Here is a 16,292-nt window from a genome sequence, read left to right on the forward strand (position 1 = left end):
AGCTCTGCGTCCAGCTGTGTGATTAGTTCCTTTGCCTGAAGTTCTGCTGTGATGCTCAGAGAGGTCACCCAAGTTGCCTTCAACTTGTCCTCTCTGCTCGTATTTCTCTTGAATTAAAAGTCATCGCTTTCTGATATAAGCTGTGATACCAGAGAGGGATCCTAACCAGGTTTTGGTGGGGCCTTTTTTCAACCCACCCGGGCAGTCGGGAGTAGCAGAGGGGAGAGGACAGAGGGGGTGTTGTAGGGAAGGATGCAAAGTTGCATAGACAGGCCTGCTGCCTCTTGTCCCACAGCAAGCCCCAGCAGCAGCAGTGCACAGAGCCTGGGCAATATTGCTGCTGTCATCTCTCCCCAGGAGTGTCTCCATCAGGCCCTGGTGTGGTTGTGATGCAACTGAATGTACCAAATGGCCCCCAGGCCCCCCAGAATCCCCCTGTGGTGCAGTGGAGCCACTGTAAGTACTACAGCCTGGACCAGCGGGGGCAGAAGCCAGGAGACCTGTACAACCCAGACACCAGTGCTCAGGTATTGAGAGGACTGGGAAGAAGGCAGCTCATCTTTTGGGAGCAGCCTGGCGGGAGAGAGAGGACCCCAGCATCTGTGCTGTCTGGATGGGCTGGGAGGTAGGGGTGGGGTCGTTCCATGGTGGTGAGACAGGTATGGGACCAGTCACAAGCACTGGGGCTGTCTAACGCTCTCCCTCCCCCAGGTCAGCACCCAGCTGAACAGCCCCATCACATCCCCTACCCAATCCCCGACACCGTCTCCTGTCACCAACCTCAACAGTGTCTGCACGGGGCTGAGTCCCCTCCCTGTCCTCACACAGTTCCCCCGACCCATGGGCCCAGCACAAGGTAAGGCAAAGGAGTGGGGACAGCACAGGGCTGGGTCTTTCCTGTGATTTCTTTGGACCCCTAAAACATTTGCTTCCTTTTTTGCAGGTGATGGGCGCTACTCATTGCTGGGCCAGCCACTGCAGTATAATCTGTCTATCTGTCCCCCACCGCTGCTCCACAACCAGCCCAACTACAATGCACACCAGGTAAAATTGGGTCAAACCCCCACCCACCCTTTCACTGTCCTGGGAGCAGAGCAAGACTGCCCCCTCCCCTCTCCCTGGACAACCCCTCTCTGGGCAGGGTAGTAGGCCCAGGAGTAGTTAAGAAGTGAGTCTCAGGCCATGCCCTGGGCTTGGACATCCCTTGATTAGGCAGCAGGCTGCCTAACCCACACTCTTGCCATCCATCCAGCAGAGCTGCCACTGTAAATGGATTTCCTTAGAGCCAGGCACTGGGCTAAAATTTCATCCTGCTCCCAGCTTTGCCCAGAAGCAGTGTCAGCCTCAAGTCCTTTGAGTGTCCTGGAAGCATGGCTGTGCCTTGATCTTGTCTAACTTACCCAAGCGTGGTGTCACATCAAAGGTGCCAGGGGGTGCAAAGTTCCGCCGGGTGTCTTCATTCACCTTCACAGCCATGGCCTAGTCAAGTCTGGTCTTCCCCCCTCCTGCCAGGATGCTCTGTGGGCACTGTGAGGCCACAGTGTCCCCTCCAGTGACACACTAACATTTTTATTCTTTAAGGGACAGACTGGAATGAAACATGGAAACCGGAGCAAGAGGCAGGCTCTCAAGTCAGCATCCACTGACCTTGGGACAAGTGATGTAGGCAAGTGACCCTCCTCAAGCAGTTCCTCCTTTGCCCTCTGACTGTTCCCCACTGCATGGGCATAACTGGCATTGGCAGAGACTCCAGATGCCATCTGTACCCCACACCAGTATCCCACAGAACCCATTGCTGGGGGTGGTTGTAGAGAGCAGTTTCTGCCTGCCACTGCCTCCCCTATGCACACAAACACACACCACACAGAGCCCACGTGAGGCCTGGCTTGGGCCCGGGGGGTGCAGCAGAGCCTGTCCCAGTCAACTGTGCCCATCAGGAGGTGGGAGACAGGGGTTGCTCAGGAACCCAGTAAACACTGCCTGCATTGAGCAAAGCTTTTGAGGAAGAGTGGGGAGAAATTGGAGAGTCAGTGATGAGCACCAGGACACCTGAGCCCTATTCCTGCCTCTGTGAGGGTTGAAATGATGAAGCAGGTAGAGCTGGCAGAACTGGGATTTTATTCCCTCTTTGTCAGCAGAAAGTGAGTGTCCAGACCCCGGAGGTCTTGTTCCCACCATTGCCTTACCAAGCGACCCTTCCCTTTCATGTTTCCATTTCTCAGTGGGGTTAGGAGTTGCAGAGCCCTCATCTTTGTAAAGATCTTTTCGATCTTCCAGGGGTGTCTGTGAGGGCTGAAATCCTCCGTGGATCATTTGTCTCCAAAGGGGAGGGGAGTTCCTGTTCCTTGCCCCAGGAGGTCTCCACTGGGTCATCAGGGAGGGAAGAAAAGGCATGTGTCTGGCTTCTCCGCACAGCAATACAAGACCTGCTAGTTGGGCATGAGCCAGACAGCCTGGAAGGGAGGCAGTCTTCACTGACTCCCTGGAGGCTTCAGACTTGTCCCCCGTGTCGACTCCACGTCACCACCGACGACAGCAGCTGGTTGCAGGGGGCCCTTTAAGAGCTGCTGGCCGGATAGCTGCCCCCCTCCCTGCGGCTGGCATGTTCATTACATGCCGCGTTAATATTAGCAAAGAATCCATTCAGCCAGCCCTCTGCTAAGCCCAAAAGTCAGGGCTGGAGCCAGGAGGCAGCAGAAGTGTTTGGGTACCACAGAGCAGAGGCAAAGAGGTTGGCGTGGCAATGGGCTGGGCACACAAAGGGGTCCTCCCCTTGGGTGAAGCACACAGGGCAGTGTCACATTCAGGTTCCACACGTGTCGATGTCTTTCTCCCTTCCAGAGACAGGGGGCAGGAGAACCAGGTTAGCTCCCAGTCCTGGTACCTGAGGATGAGGATAGGAAGACAGGGCAGAGCACCTGGGAAAGCCCTAACTGAAAAGCCAAGCCCAGCCAAAGGAAGCAAGGAGGACTTGGTGTTGCTTGGAGCCCTGGGCAAACTACCAGTCTCCTCTTGAAGCAGGCCATGTGGGGACCAGGATGTGGGCTTCAGAAAGGATCAGGATGCAGCACTGTAGGGAGCAGAATGGTAGGGGTAGTTTGAGGGGGAAGAAGTGACTGGCTTAAAAAAATACATTCCTAATGTGGGGGCAGCTTAGCAAAGCACTGCTTTCATGGGCCAAGTCGAGGTGACACCTCCAACCCCAGAGCTGGTGAGGAGCCCACGCATCATCTCTCACTGTACCGTTGCCACCCAATAATCTGCCACTGACACATGCTGTCTGTTCCACTGCAGTGCTGGGCCGAGTGCTGGAAGTGACAGACCTGCCCGAGGGCATCACGCGGACAGAGGCTGACAAGCTCTTCACCCAGCTTGCGATGGCTGGTGCCAAAATCCAGTGGCTGAAAGAGACTCAGGGGCGCCGTGGAGATGGAGGCGGTGGGGACAACGGGACTCCGGAGAACGGCAGGCACAGTGACCTTGCTGCCTTATACACCATTGTGGCCGTGTTCCCCAGCCCGCTGGCTGCCCAGAATGCCTCCCTCCGCCTCAACAACTCCCTCAGCCGCTTCAAGCTGCGTGTGGCCAAAAAGAACTACGATTTGCGGGTGCTGGAGCGTGCCAGCTCACAGTAGGGCTCACGGCGCATGGGCACAGAGCACACTGGACTGTGGGCACTTCCCTCTGCCTTCTCTTTTCCTTTCTGCCTTCCCTTCCTCTCGCCCTCCTTCCTGGATATATTTATATGGACATAATTAAGAGACAAGAAATTGATTTTTTTTTATTTTTATTATTATTAATTATTATTATTATTATTTTTGGAGTGATGCCCATGCCCACCCACCTTACCCTGTGTATATTGTTTTGTTAAGCACTGTGTTGAACTGCACATACAGATGTTGATTGGTATGTTCACTGCACATTTTATTTAATCTTGATTATTATTTGGGAGGTATTTTTTGTTTTATTTTATTGGGGGGGATTGTTTTTAAATATAACAAGAAAACTTGTCCATCACTTTAATGCTGCTTCCCCATTCTCTGCCCGTATCAGTGCTAGGGGCTGTCTGTGCTGCCTCTTCAGTGTGAGATGCCAGCCAGGGAGCAGAAGGGCTGCTTACAGGAAGATGTGTTCCTGCCCAGGACCTGCCCCCATGCTTGGCATGTGCAAGGGCTGCGCGCTCATGGCTTGCTAATGCTAGGAGCCAAGACTGGGAGAGGAGCACTGAGCACTTTGCCCTAGGGCTGGTCCCCCTGTCAGATATTCAAAACCTCTTTTTCCAGCTGCTGGCCCCATGTAGCTGTGCAATGACAAGAATGGGGGCATGGGGTGTCCCCAGCTGTATCCCCTGGCAGGAAGCAACATATTCCTCCTGATTAGAGGGGAGCAGCCCTTGAGCTGATAGGTGCAGGTATCGCTGTGTCCTCCTGCCCTGTGAGTACAGGAGTTGGGCTGGTACCACCCTCACCGTGGCATTGCACACAGCAGCTGGAGCCTCTTGCAGCATCTGGATGTTACCTTCAAGAGCAGGTGCAAGTGGAGAGGTAGGAGCTGCCTGGAAGGAGTGGGCTCCAACCCCAGGCTTGGTGCAAACTCCTGCCCCGCTGCCACCCACAGCCTGGCAGGGACGTAGGTCCAGGGACTGATGTTGGGGTGCCTGTCCAGCCCCAAAGACTTGACACCCACTGCAGTGCAAGATAGCCATGGGGTCCCCAGCTCTCTCCTCCGTGGCAGCTCTGTCTCAGTGCAGGGCAGATGACCAGGATTTGCTGCCAGGGGCTGTGGGGCAGCCGTGAGAGCTGCCCCATGAGACACCCCACTGCTGCCACTCTTTCCTTTTCCCGTCCCAGCTACAGAGGCCTCAAATGCAAGAGCAAAGCAGACACGGAGGCTGGAGCACTTGGTGTGACCCAGCTCTGCTGCTGCTCCATGCCAGGGTGTGGGTGGGCCTCTGGCACACCCAGCAACCCACCAACGCAAATAGCCAGTGGCTCTTCTCCACCCCACTCCCCTCCTGGCTCCTGCATGGGCTCCAATTTCTCGGCGTCAGCCTCAGCCAGCGCTCAGCTGTCGGTTCCCCTCTGGCCTGTCACTCCTGCTCTCCACGGGACTGGGGCAGCTGCCCCCCTCCCTGCGCGCCCGGCACAGAGGGCTGGGGGCTCTGCAGCCAACGGGGCCCCAGCGTCGGCCACCCTTTGCTGGGTTTTTCATCGCAGGACAAGAACTCCAAACAGCGTAAGTAATTCCGTACACGGCTCCCCCTCGTTGTGACCAGTGACCCCCATGGGCCCCTGCGCCACTCACGTTGCTGCAGGACCCCAGGGCTCTTTACTTTTGCAGTACCCCTTTCCCCAGGACTCCCCAGCTTCCCATCAATGTTCCCCTGATGGTCGCCCTGGCTGGTTTCCACAGGGGCATGGGGGGGCCTTATGTTAGGTATCACCAAAAATAGCGATGTCCGGTTGTAAGGACTGTGGAGATGGTTGACAGTCAGAGGTGGAATTGGGCATGTTTTGAGGGATGCAGCAGCAGATCCTGCCCCCATGGTAGCATGCAGCTGTGGAGGAGAAAGCAGGGCTGTGCAGGGATGCCAGACAGCATCACAGGCATTCTTGTCTAGAGGGCCAAGAGCAGCACCATTTCCAGTTTAATCATGGGATGAAGATGTCTAGGCAGAGGTGGACACGTGCAGGTAGCCCAAGGTCTGGCTCACAGCACCTGGTACTGTGTCCACCAAGCAAGCAGCAGCGCTGTTGCATGCTAGGCTTGGGAGCCTGCTGTTCTCCAGCCTACACAACAGGGCCCAGTGGGGGTACCCCAGGGTCCTGGAACTCGCCCGCAGCAGAACTGGCCCTTGCTGGGGCAGAGGGAGGAGGCACTGTCTCAGGAGATGCTTCCCATCCAGCAAGGTCTTGTGGCTCCTGCCTCTACGGGGCACCCGCAGTGCGAACAGCCCCAGCCAACATGATGTGTCTCTTTTCCCCTTGTAGCATGACAGAGAAGGAAGTGCCGGATCCACCAGCTTCACCTGCGTCAGGTGGGAAACCCAAGAGCCGGGTAAGTGGGTGCCCACAGGGCAGCTTGGGTGGGTGGGGGAAGCCACCTTTCTAGCTTCACGTCTGCCTCAGCCCCAGGAGTCTTTGTGGGGCTGGGCATGTCTGGTGGGATCCTGATCTAGCAGGGCAGTGGGTGACCATTTCCCAGCTTGGCTTTTCCCCAGGGTGTCCACATCCACATGGTGCTCAGGAGACAGTTTCCCTTTTTGTGGGGGCTCCACGGGGATGCGAGAAGGCTACCTGTCCTCACAGCATTTCTGTCCCAGGGTGCCTGGGCTCTTCTCCCACCTGGGGAAGGAGAAGTCTCTAGGTCAGAGCAAAGGGGTGGGGAACGAGGCTCCAGCTTCTCTGCCTGCCTCACCCCACATGCCTGCCATGTGCAATGCATCTTCTCATGCCCCAGCAGCTACAGAAGCTGAAGCAACTTTTCCAGCGAAAGCCCAAGGAGACAGCACCAGAGCCACAGCCTAATGGGGAGCTGGTCAGCCCCTCAGGGGGACCCATCTACTACATCTATGAGGAGGAGGAAGAGGAGGAAGAGGAGGAGGAACCTGAGCCCCCTCCCGAGCCCCAGAAACTTGTCAATGACAAACCCCACAAGTTCAAAGATCATTACTTCAAAAAGCCCAAGTTCTGTGATGTTTGTGCCCGCATGATTGTCCGTAAGTCCTGAGGGGGCTGGGTCAGGGGGCCAAGGCTGATGAGGGCTCCAGCCCCACAGCTGCAGCGTCACATTGCCTCTCCTTTCTGCCTTCTGCCCCCTCCCCGGCCAGTCAACAACAAATTTGGCCTGAGATGCAAGAACTGCAAAACCAACATCCACCACCACTGCCAGTCCTACGTGGAGATGCAGCGCTGCTTTGGCAAAATTGTGAGTGTTCCCACCAGCCCTGGGCTTGGGGCACCTCTTCGCAGGGAAGACCAAAGCACTGCGGCAGGGAGCAGCAGGCTCGGTCCCTGCAGGCATGACCCAGGCTCCATGACCTACCTCTCCTCCTGGCTCCGAGGGGTGGACCCAGGCGTCACCCTCTGGGTCCCCAGCATCCACCCACTCCCCCCCCTCAGCTCCCACAGGAGGGTCCATGGGTCTGGGTCATGGTTGGTGCTCTGACCTCCTCTTTCCTTCCAGCCCCCAGGGTTTCGCCGGGCATACAGCTCGCCGCTCTACAGTGACCAGCAATATGCCTGTGTCAAGGAGCTGCTCTGTAAGTACTGTCCCCACGCCGGGGTGCCCCATCTCCTTGCGTCCTGTAGCTGAATCCCTCTCACCACCCCTGCGCCCCAGCGGCAGCCAACAGGAGCGACCCCGTGTTCGAGACCCTGCGGACAGGCGTCATTATGGCCAACAAGGAACGCAAGAAAGGGCAGGATGACAAGAAAAATGTGAGTGCGGGCTTGGCGTGTCTCTCCAAATGCCCAAGGGTCCTGGCACCACAGCCTGTGCCCCGTTGCCACCCACCTCCCTGCCCGTTCTGCACCCCCTGACAGCTCTCTGCCTTGCAGCCTTTAGCTGCTATGATGGATGAGGAACCCGAGGCCACGAAGCCAGAAGGCAGCAAAACCGAGGGTGGTGAGTGCTGTGACCGCAGCAGGGCTGGCTGCACACGGGGGCCAAGGAACTGAAGTGGGGGGCTGAGCTCCAGCCACAAGCGTGGGCAAGGGGGGAGCCTAGTGGGGAGACTGTGCTTGGGGGGCTCACAGGGGTGGGGTTTGCCCTGCAGAAAGGGGGTCTACAGGCCTCCACCCTGGGGCATTCTCTGCTTCCTCTTGTTGACCTGGTCAGAGGAGATCCTTGGGAGGAGGCTGGTCCTGGGGCAGAGAGGCAGCACCAGGAGAGATGTAACCTCCCTCCTCTTATTTACAGGCACTTCTGAAGGGGACAAGAAGACTGAGAAGAGCCCAACAGATGACAAGGTAGCCGTGATCCTCACCCTACACCCCAAAGGCCCCTGGGCTCAGAGCAGTGTGGGCAGGGGCTGCAGGGAACTCCCTGCTGGGCGCTGCAGGACTGTCCTCAACCTCTCTGGGGCCCCGAACCCCTCTTTCCTTCTCCCCCAGAACAAGAAGCCACAGCCAGGGATTCGTGGTGGCTACCTGCAGTCTCACTATTTTGTGGCACTTTATCGCTTCAAAGCCCTGGAGAAAGATGACCTGGATTTCCCGTAAGTTCCCAGCTATGTAGCGGACACAGGGGTGATGAGGGGAAGGATATGGGGTGTCCAGTGGGGAGGGGGAGAAGTCTTCATCTCAGCAGTGAGGCTCCATGGCCAGGAGGGGTTTGTGAATGAATGAATGAGGGCAGAAGCTAGAGCTGTGCTGGCTGTGGTTTGCGTTATGCGGCTTTTCTGCCCGCCGCAATAGGCATGCATCTAGTGGGGGCCCTGGCTCTCTCTGGGCCAGCTGTCACAGGTTTTGGGCACAAGCCTCGTTTCCAAGGCTGCTGGTTTATCCTGATGTAGTTCCATTGATTTCTTGCACCCCAAGCCTGAGGCTGAGCTGCTCACATACAGGACCTGTCACATGTCCCTGAGCCTGAGAGCTCTGTGCATTCCTTAATGTCCCCTGGCACAGGACTCTAGGAGCTGGTGCTGTGGGAAGAGGAATTTTCCCTGCCACCCTCAGGGTCTTCCATGTCAGGGGTCCCTGTCCCCTCTCACACTGAGCCCTTCCTTCCCTTTGCAGGCCAGGGGAGAAGATCACAGTGGTCGATGACTCCAATGAGGAGTGGTGGCGGGTAAGGCTGGTGTCCTACAAGCACAGAGGGAAAAGATGCAGAGCTTAAAGCAAAGGGAGAGGTCAGCTGGGAGAGCAAATTGCACTCTAAGGGGGAACACAGCCCCCTAAATCTGCTGTGTCCTCATGCCAACCCACAACCTGCAGGCTGTTTGTCACAGAGGAATCGGGGGCCATACAGCTTGGCTTCAACCCTCACCTCGCATCCATCCACTGACTTTTTTCAGGGGAAAATCGGTGAAAAAATTGGCTACTTCCCTCCAAACTTCATCATCAGGGTGCGGGCAGGCGAGCGGGTGCACAAGGTGACACGCTCCTTCGTGGGCAACCGGGAGATTGGGCAGATCACCCTCAAGAAGGATCAGGTGAGATGGGACCCCCCAGACTCCCTCCAGGCCCCATGCCCCCCCCCCATCACGGCTGCCCTGGCACCCTGCAGCACCCACAGCTGCTCTCTGCCCTGGCCTGCCTTGGCATCCCCATCCTGCCCACCGCCCCCAGCCCACGGGATGAAATGCGCTCTGCCCCTCTCCCTGGGGGTTGCCACCTCCCTCCTGCTCTGTGGGACCCCGGGAGTCTCACCTGCACCCTCTTGCCCCTAGATCGTGGTGCAGAAGGGCGAGGAGGTGAATGGTTACGTGAAAGTCTACACCGGCCGCAAAGTGGGGCTCTTCCCTGTGGACTTCCTGCAGGAGATCTGACTGAGGCAGGGTCCCAGGGCCCCCCAGCTCGGGGGACAGAGAGGCCCTGGCTGCAGGGAGCTGCTGGGGATGGGGATGGGGATGGGGATGGGGATGGGGATGGGGATGGGGAGGGCAGTCCCTGCTGCCTGCAGCAACAGCATCTCCGGTGAGGACCATCTCTGCCAGGACCAGAGCAGGCCTGGGGTGTGGGAGGTGCCTCTCGGGCCGTTTCCCCCATGGGGTTTTTGGTGCCTTCGGAGACACGAGGTGCAAGGAGGGGGTGCGCCCCCAGACTCGCTTTGGAGGCTACCTGGCCACCTCTGCCTGAAGAGGTGGGTGCTGCGGGGGTGCCGATGTCGCCCTGTGCCGCGGCTCTGGGCTCTGTAATGCTGTGTTTTGACAATACATGTCTTGCTCCCACACCCCGAGCTCTCCCTGGTTTGGAGTTCGGGGGGGGCGGGTGTTGGTGTGTGCTGGGGGGGGGTGTGTGTTGGGGTGCTGGTGTCACTGTGGTGCTGCGGTGGCCCCAGCTCCTGCACGTACAACCCCCCCCACCCTCCCCACGCAGCATCCACGGTCCTGCCTCGGCCCCGCAGCCCAAGGCCGGTCCGAGCAGCCGCCGGGGCTCAGGGGAGGGGTGGCCGGAGCCCCGACCCTCGCATCCCCGGGGGGGGGGGCCCCTCTCAGCGTGGGCCCCCCCCCCCCGCGGGGCCGACCGCTGGCGCGGGGCCCGGTGGGGCCCGAATCGGGGCTGCGGGCAACAGGTGACGGATCGCGGGGACAGGACGAGTCCTTGGGACGCGGGGGCGGGGGGGGGGGCACTGGGCCGGGAACAGCGCCCGGGAGGGCGGAGCAGCCGGCGCCCCCCCCCCCCCCCCGGCTGGGGCCGGGCCGCAGGGTCCGAGGGCGGCCCGTGACGTCCCGGAGCCGTGACGCCGGCGGTAACAGCGGGGGCGAGCAGGGCGGTAACCACGGCGACGGGGGGGGCCAGTGCCGCCCGTCGCCATGGCGACAGGCAGCCGTGGGACGCGGCGGCCCGGTAACGGCGGCTGTCGCGGCGAGGTCGCGATGGAACCCGCCGGGCCGGGCGGGGGCGCTGCTGGCGCGCCGTGCGGTCCCTCCGTATGCACAAAAATATGCAAATGACCCGGGGGAAGGTCCCCGCTCCCCCACCCCGGTGCGTGTGCCGCTGCCCCCCCGCTCCCCGTGCGCGACACCCCGGGGCCGGGGGTCGCTGCCGGTCCCTCGGGACCAGCTGCTTGCCGTGCAGGCGGCGCGACCCCCATCCTTGTCACCCGCCACCATCTACATGAATATTCATGTCCGGGCACTCGCTGACAAGTAAGGGGGGGGGGGGGGGGATCCGAGGGCAAAGCGGCCCCCAGGAGCCCCAGCCCCCCCCCCCCCCGTCGCAGGGCTGCCGGCCCTTTCCCCCAGCGCCCCGCCACCAAGGGCTGCGCCGGGGGGGCCACGGGCAGGGGCGTGGGGACGAGTCCCCGTGCTCGCCCTGGCCCGGCCCCGCCGCTCCCCACCTCCCTCCCGCTGCCCGCAAAATAATCGGGAGATGTAAGCGCATCGAGGGGTCGGCGCAGGGTCTGCGCCCGCAGGAGCGGTGGGGCGGGGGTGGGGGCACGGGGGTGGCTCTGCCGCCCCCCCCCCCCCGCGTCTTTTGGGGGGGGGGGGGGGGCTCTGGCTCCCACCTTCGTTGGCCAAGTGCGCTGTGCGGGGCTGTAGGTGCCCAGGAGCAGCTCCTAGTGATGGAGCGGGGAAGCGGGCACACCCCCCCTCCACGGATCCGTCCACCCAGGGGCTCGCTGCCAGCTCACTGTGCGGGGGGGGGGTTCGTGGTCTTCGGCCCAGTCAGCTGCCAGTCCCGACCCACCGGGCTTGGCCCCTGCCACGTCCTGCGTGGCACCACGAAGGGCCAGAAGGCACAGGGTCTCCTGGCCCCGGAGGTGTTCTGGAGGCTGCTGCCAGATGGGGGGGGGGGGTGTGTGTGCTTGGGCGCAGACGCCCGGTCCCCACATCGGGGGTGCTCCCCTAATCCCAACATCTCAAGCACCAGCTGGGAGATGCGCTGCTCTAGGGCAGGTGAGAAAAATGGAAATGGAGGAGTGAAGGGCCTGGGGGTGGAGGCAGGAGGGGGGCAATACACAGCTCCCAGGACTGCTTCCTCCCGGCTCACTCACGTCCCTACCTCCTGTCAGATAGCTTTTAAATGCCGAACCATTAAAATTTTCCACCTCATTTGCAGCTCTTCATACGGTTAATTTTACTGGGACTGTCTATTTATTTATTTGCAGAGCCCTGCGGGGGGGCGGGGGGGGGGAAGCGGGGGGGCTGGAAGCTGATTTGCTGAATCTGAGAAGTAGGGAGGGGAAGAGGGGGAACCACCCAGGGAAAGGGGGAGTGCTCCAGCTAATTTAACAGCTGAAGAGAACAACTTAATTAGAGTCATCTGGAAAATTGGGTAAAACCCCTCTCATCAGCTTCCCATCCCCAGACCCCTTCCCTGACAGCACTCATGGACTACTCCAGCTGCTGCACAGGACAGCACATGCTTTGGGATGGGGTGGGGGGGTGGGGGAATGCTGAGGCCCAGCCCTACGAAGCAGATGGCCTTCATTACATGCAGGATCTAATTGGATTGATCAGCAGTTAATAGGATATTAAGAGGTGAATCCCTTCCCCCCTCCCAGTTCTACCATGTGCATCCTGGCTGCCCAGGTGCTCCCTCCATCCTGGTGCAGCCCAGCCCCTGTTGTCCTTCCTCAGGGGGGGAGTAGCTATATGGCAAGTGAGATGTGAGGGGCAGGCAGCAGTGGGGAAGAGTCATTTGAACCCGGTGGGCAGTGGGCTGAGAGTGTCCCGGCTTTCCTGCATGAGGGAGGATGGGTGGTGCTGGGTGCCTGTGTCTGCCCCCCCACGCAGCCTGGAAGGCCCCTTGCTGAAGGCTCTCCTGGAGTGGGCATGGGTGTGTGTGCTCAGGGGAAAACAGACTCCAGAGGCACTGTGGTGTGCGCACACCAGTTGTAGGGCTGCTGAGCAGAAGTTTAGGGTTTGGTTTTGCTCGTGTTTTTCCCGTTCCTGGTGCCCACACCCTGGGTGTGAGCCAGCTGTTTGCAGAGAGGGGCTGTGACTCTGCTGGCATGGAAACGTTCGCCATCTCACTGCTAAATCCTTTGCAACTAGTTTATGCAAAGGGTCTGCCACTCGCCCCACCCCGTGTAACACATAGGGAATGTCAGGGTGGAGGAGCCACCCTGACCTGCCAGATTAATCACCTCAATTTCTCTCTGCATCTCATGAAAGGTCAGCAGTCTTTGCAAGGCCCGGAAATTAATTGAAATACCACTGGTCCTATTCTGGATCCATACATCATCCCAGGAGAGCAACACTGGCATGGAGGGGATGGGGGCACCTGCCTCTCACACACCTCTTCTTGTGTGCCTGTGAGTGAAGTGAACCCCAGGGAAGTGCAGTGGAGGTGGAGATGTCTGGGTGCTACATGCGATGGCCTGCCCACCTCTTGTCCCCACAGGTGAGGCCCCTCACATCGAGCCCGGCGTGAGGTGAGGCCCCTTACATCCTGGCATTCTCTTGTCTGTATGGCTCTGCTTGAATCACCTCCTCTGACTTGGCAGATGCAGTGCTCAGAGATTGTTCTCCATCTCGAGGCAGGGAAATAAATGCATTAAACTAAACTAAACCATCTCCGCTCCCCACCTGCCCCCCCAGCCGTAAATCAGCATAAATGCAATTTACATATTCATGGTATTTATCCAATAACTGTCCTGTCCTAGATTAAACGTGCCCTGGGGATCACCGGGGCTCCTTATCTGTGCCAGGGTGCTCCCGGGAAGGAGCAGCTCTGCTCAGGGATTCGAGTAGCAGGGGGGGCTGTGCTCGTCATCCTCCTGCATCTCTCCCACTCCAGGCAGGTCCTGGGAGAGGAGCCTGGAGGGGAAAATCCCAGGCTCGGCAGCAGTCCTGTCCCACAGCCCTGTCCTCCTGTCCAGAGCTCCCTGCCGCCCTGATCAGTGCCCTGCCATCGCTGTCTCCCACCTGGCCCAAAGCCTCTCTCCTCAGGGTTGCCTGCGCTCTCCCCTTGTGCCCCTTCCTTCCTTCCCGAGTCTCCCTTTGGCCCCAGCAGTGTTGCTGGGGGAGCCCCAGAGTCCCCACACAGCTCCCTGCACCTTGAGTCTCACCCCATCCCCAAGAAGCAGTGTGAGCAAGGAGAGGGGGCCCATCCTGCACTGGCACCTGGCGAGGAGGCATGCTTACCTTCCTGCCTGGCTGGGAGGGAAGGCCCAAGGAGAGCCGGCAAGGTTTGGAGGTAGGTGCCACCCCACAGTGTGACCCCACTAGCTGTGCTGTGCATGGGAGGGGACACACACCACATCTCCCACTTTGACAGGTCCTTGTCAGCAGTAATGACCAGCTCTGAGTCCAGCTGGGCCCCAGGGCTCAGTGCTGAGCTCGTTAGGGGGGATTTAATGAGGGCAGGAGGCAGGCACTGCCTCTGGCTGTTTGTCACGCTGTCTCTGGCCTCACAGCCTGCCTAGACCCCGAGCTGTGCTGTGCGGTCCCCATGGCATGGCACAGCACAGTGCCCTCCACAGCCCCCTGCTTAGTCCCTTGCTTCTCTCTGCCCCCAGGCACAGCTTGGGGGGCTGGGACTGCAGGCTCTTTCTCTGGCACCCATGCTGGCTGAATGAGAACTGATGGGACCAGCATCCTGCCTCTGGGACCGTCCTCCCATCCAGGCTGCACCCCTGTGAGACAGGGAACTGCACTGGGGCCATTTGCATTGCCTTCCCTTGCCCAGGGATCAGCGTAAGGGCACCTGCCCTTCCAGTGCTGTGAACACCCAACTCAGCTAAGGGAGTAAAGATGAGGGTGTGGGGTGCAGCTGAGTATAGCACCCTCCTCCTGCCCCTGCTCCAGGTCTCTGGTGCTGCATAGGAGCAGTAGTGCTGCTCAGGGATGCTTGGGTATGCAGAGGAGTTTGGGGGCCCTTGAGCTACGGAGTGGAAGTGAGAGGCACCAGGAAAGCCAGATTTCAAGGGGCAGCAGAGCCAGGGGAAAAGGGAGCTGCAGCCAGGGCATGAGGGCATGGCTCAGGGGGACAGTGCTGGTGTCTGTCCCACCCATGGAGGTGGAGGGCCCCCCCACACCCAGGGCAAGCCACTGGCAGTGCAGCGTCCCAGGGGCTGCGTGGTGCTCAGTGGGACAGGGCTGGTCTCAGCTGTGGGCTGTGCAGTGCTGAGCATGGGGGGCATGCAGGGCTGTGCCAGTGCTGGGAAGGCTCCACTGTGTATCACAGGCAGCAGCGGGGAGAGCCCAGGTGCCCCAGCCTTTCTGGGGGGGTTGAGCTTTGTGCCTGGGGGTCCCGTTTGCAGTTTGCACTGTCTTTGCTCTGAGGCAGCCAGAAGTCCTTCTTGGCTCAACAACAAGCTGCGTAAACAGGAGCCTGCGGGCAGCGTTAATTAGTTAAATATTTGGCAAAGGAGGAGGCACAGGCAGAATCTGAAAGAGCTGGGGGGGGGCTGCGCTGTCACCTGCCCCGCTGAAGAGCAGGGCTGGCCCCGGGCATCTGGGAATGGTTGCATCCTGCTGGGTACTGCTGGCCTGTCCCAGCCGGGCCAGTGCTGGGACCATTGCCGGCTCCCCAGCACAAACAGCACAGCCTCCAGATCAGCCCTCCATCTGCATTTAAAAGGCTGCTGGTGAAGAGGGGCCCCCCAGGGACCCCCTGCCACCACTGCCTGTTGCTGCCTCACTCTGAGCTGTGCAAACCAGTGTCTCCTCGCTCCAGTCCCAGCACCCAATGGGCCCAAGTCCCCTGAGTGGGGACATCCCCCCTCCTCTCCCTGGCACCTGTGTTTGCCCCATCAGCTTTGCTTATTACCTCTGTGGTTCAGTGGTATCCCACGCGGGCATTAATCGGGCAGTGCTAAAATCTTGTGGGGGGAGGCCTGGGAGGGGCAGATTTGATTCAGGCATGGGGGATGTCCTGGGGAGAGGCGAGAGTGGGATGCTGCCCAGCACAGGGATCCTGCACAAGGCCTGAGCGTTGTCAGAGGGATCAAGCATTCCAGAGCAATCCCTGCTCTATTTGCTGCCCCACCCCAGCTCCTGACCTCCAGACTGTGGGGTCCACCCTTCCAAATCATTAACTGAGGATGAAACACCCCAAAGCCTGGCTGGGGAGTAACTACCGTGTGCAGCGTCTGTCCCCACAGCCCTTGTGATGTGAACTAAATCCATCCTAATTAGCACTGATTTGCATGGGGAAATGAAAATTAATCTAGCCTGGGTTTATTGGAATTAGTGATTCTAGTTGGGCACATCAGAAAGTGGCAGACGTCTGGGAGGGCAGGACTTGGTATGGCGGAAAGCTCTCTGCCCCACTCCCCTCCCTCCCAAGGCCTGTTTTGGGGCCCCTTGCTCAGCACCAGCAGCCAGCGCGCCGTGGTGCGGCAGTGCCGTACAGCCACGGGGCTGCCAGGGACCGTCCGCCAGCACTGGGCTCAGACGACTGGGTTCTGCCCAAATGGCTTTCCTGGGTGGCACAGGGACTTCAGTGTGCCCCACTCCCCCAACCCCCAAGTGTCCCTGGTTGTGGAATATGGGAAGCAACACTTCTCTGACCCAGCTGTCCGATCCCACAGGTTGATCCTGGGCACACAAAGAAGAGAGTAAAGAGCAGGGAAGACGCCAGCGCTGCACCTGCAGGGCAGGAGATGCTGCAAGGCCCCCAGGCCATCAGGTGGGGGGGGGGGGGCAACTATGTCACATACACATGTGTGTACTTACA

At 59.7% G+C, this 16,292-nt stretch overlaps 2 protein-coding genes across 19 annotated transcripts in view; both read left to right on the forward strand.

The window, feature by feature from the left end:
- The window catches only part of R3HDM2 (R3H domain containing 2), a 61,399-nt gene extending 57,444 nt beyond the window's left edge, over positions 1-3,955 (forward strand). For all 15 annotated transcript variants that reach the window (XM_032997654.2, XM_042796394.1, XM_042796393.1 and 12 more), the window contains 5 exons: positions 358-527; positions 712-856; positions 944-1,044; positions 1,582-1,666; positions 3,295-3,955. In XM_032997654.2, the coding sequence (XP_032853545.1) occupies positions 358-527; positions 712-856; positions 944-1,044; positions 1,582-1,666; positions 3,295-3,635 (842 nt within the window). In that variant the 3' untranslated portion in view covers positions 3,636-3,955. The remainder of the gene's footprint in view (positions 1-357; positions 528-711; positions 857-943; positions 1,045-1,581; positions 1,667-3,294) is intronic.
- A 952-nt stretch (positions 3,956-4,907) lies between these two features.
- On the forward strand, positions 4,908-9,894 carry STAC3 (SH3 and cysteine rich domain 3). Of its 4 annotated transcripts, XM_032997673.2 has the most exons (12): positions 4,908-5,235; positions 5,991-6,057; positions 6,463-6,718; positions 6,830-6,927; positions 7,186-7,261; positions 7,342-7,439; positions 7,545-7,626; positions 7,921-7,970; positions 8,115-8,218; positions 8,739-8,790; positions 9,017-9,154; positions 9,392-9,894. In XM_032997673.2, the coding sequence occupies exons 2-12, from the start codon at positions 5,992-5,994 to the stop codon at positions 9,488-9,490; spliced, it is 1,119 nt and encodes a 372-aa protein (XP_032853564.1). In that variant the 5' UTR covers positions 4,908-5,235; position 5,991; the 3' UTR covers positions 9,491-9,894. The 4 variants fall into 4 exon arrangements, with proteins under 4 accessions (XP_032853564.1, XP_032853561.1, XP_032853562.1 ...); XM_032997670.2 differs by having other exon boundaries at positions 4,908-6,057; XM_032997671.2 differs by having other exon boundaries at positions 4,908-6,057; positions 7,560-7,626.
- Positions 9,895-16,292: the final 6,398 nt, after the last annotated feature.

Source organism: Tyto alba, unplaced genomic scaffold (genome assembly GCF_018691265.1).
Source record: "Tyto alba isolate M040663 unplaced genomic scaffold, T.alba_DEE_v4.0 Super-Scaffold_23, whole genome shotgun sequence".
Classification (NCBI taxonomy): Eukaryota; Metazoa; Chordata; class Aves; order Strigiformes; family Tytonidae; genus Tyto; species Tyto alba.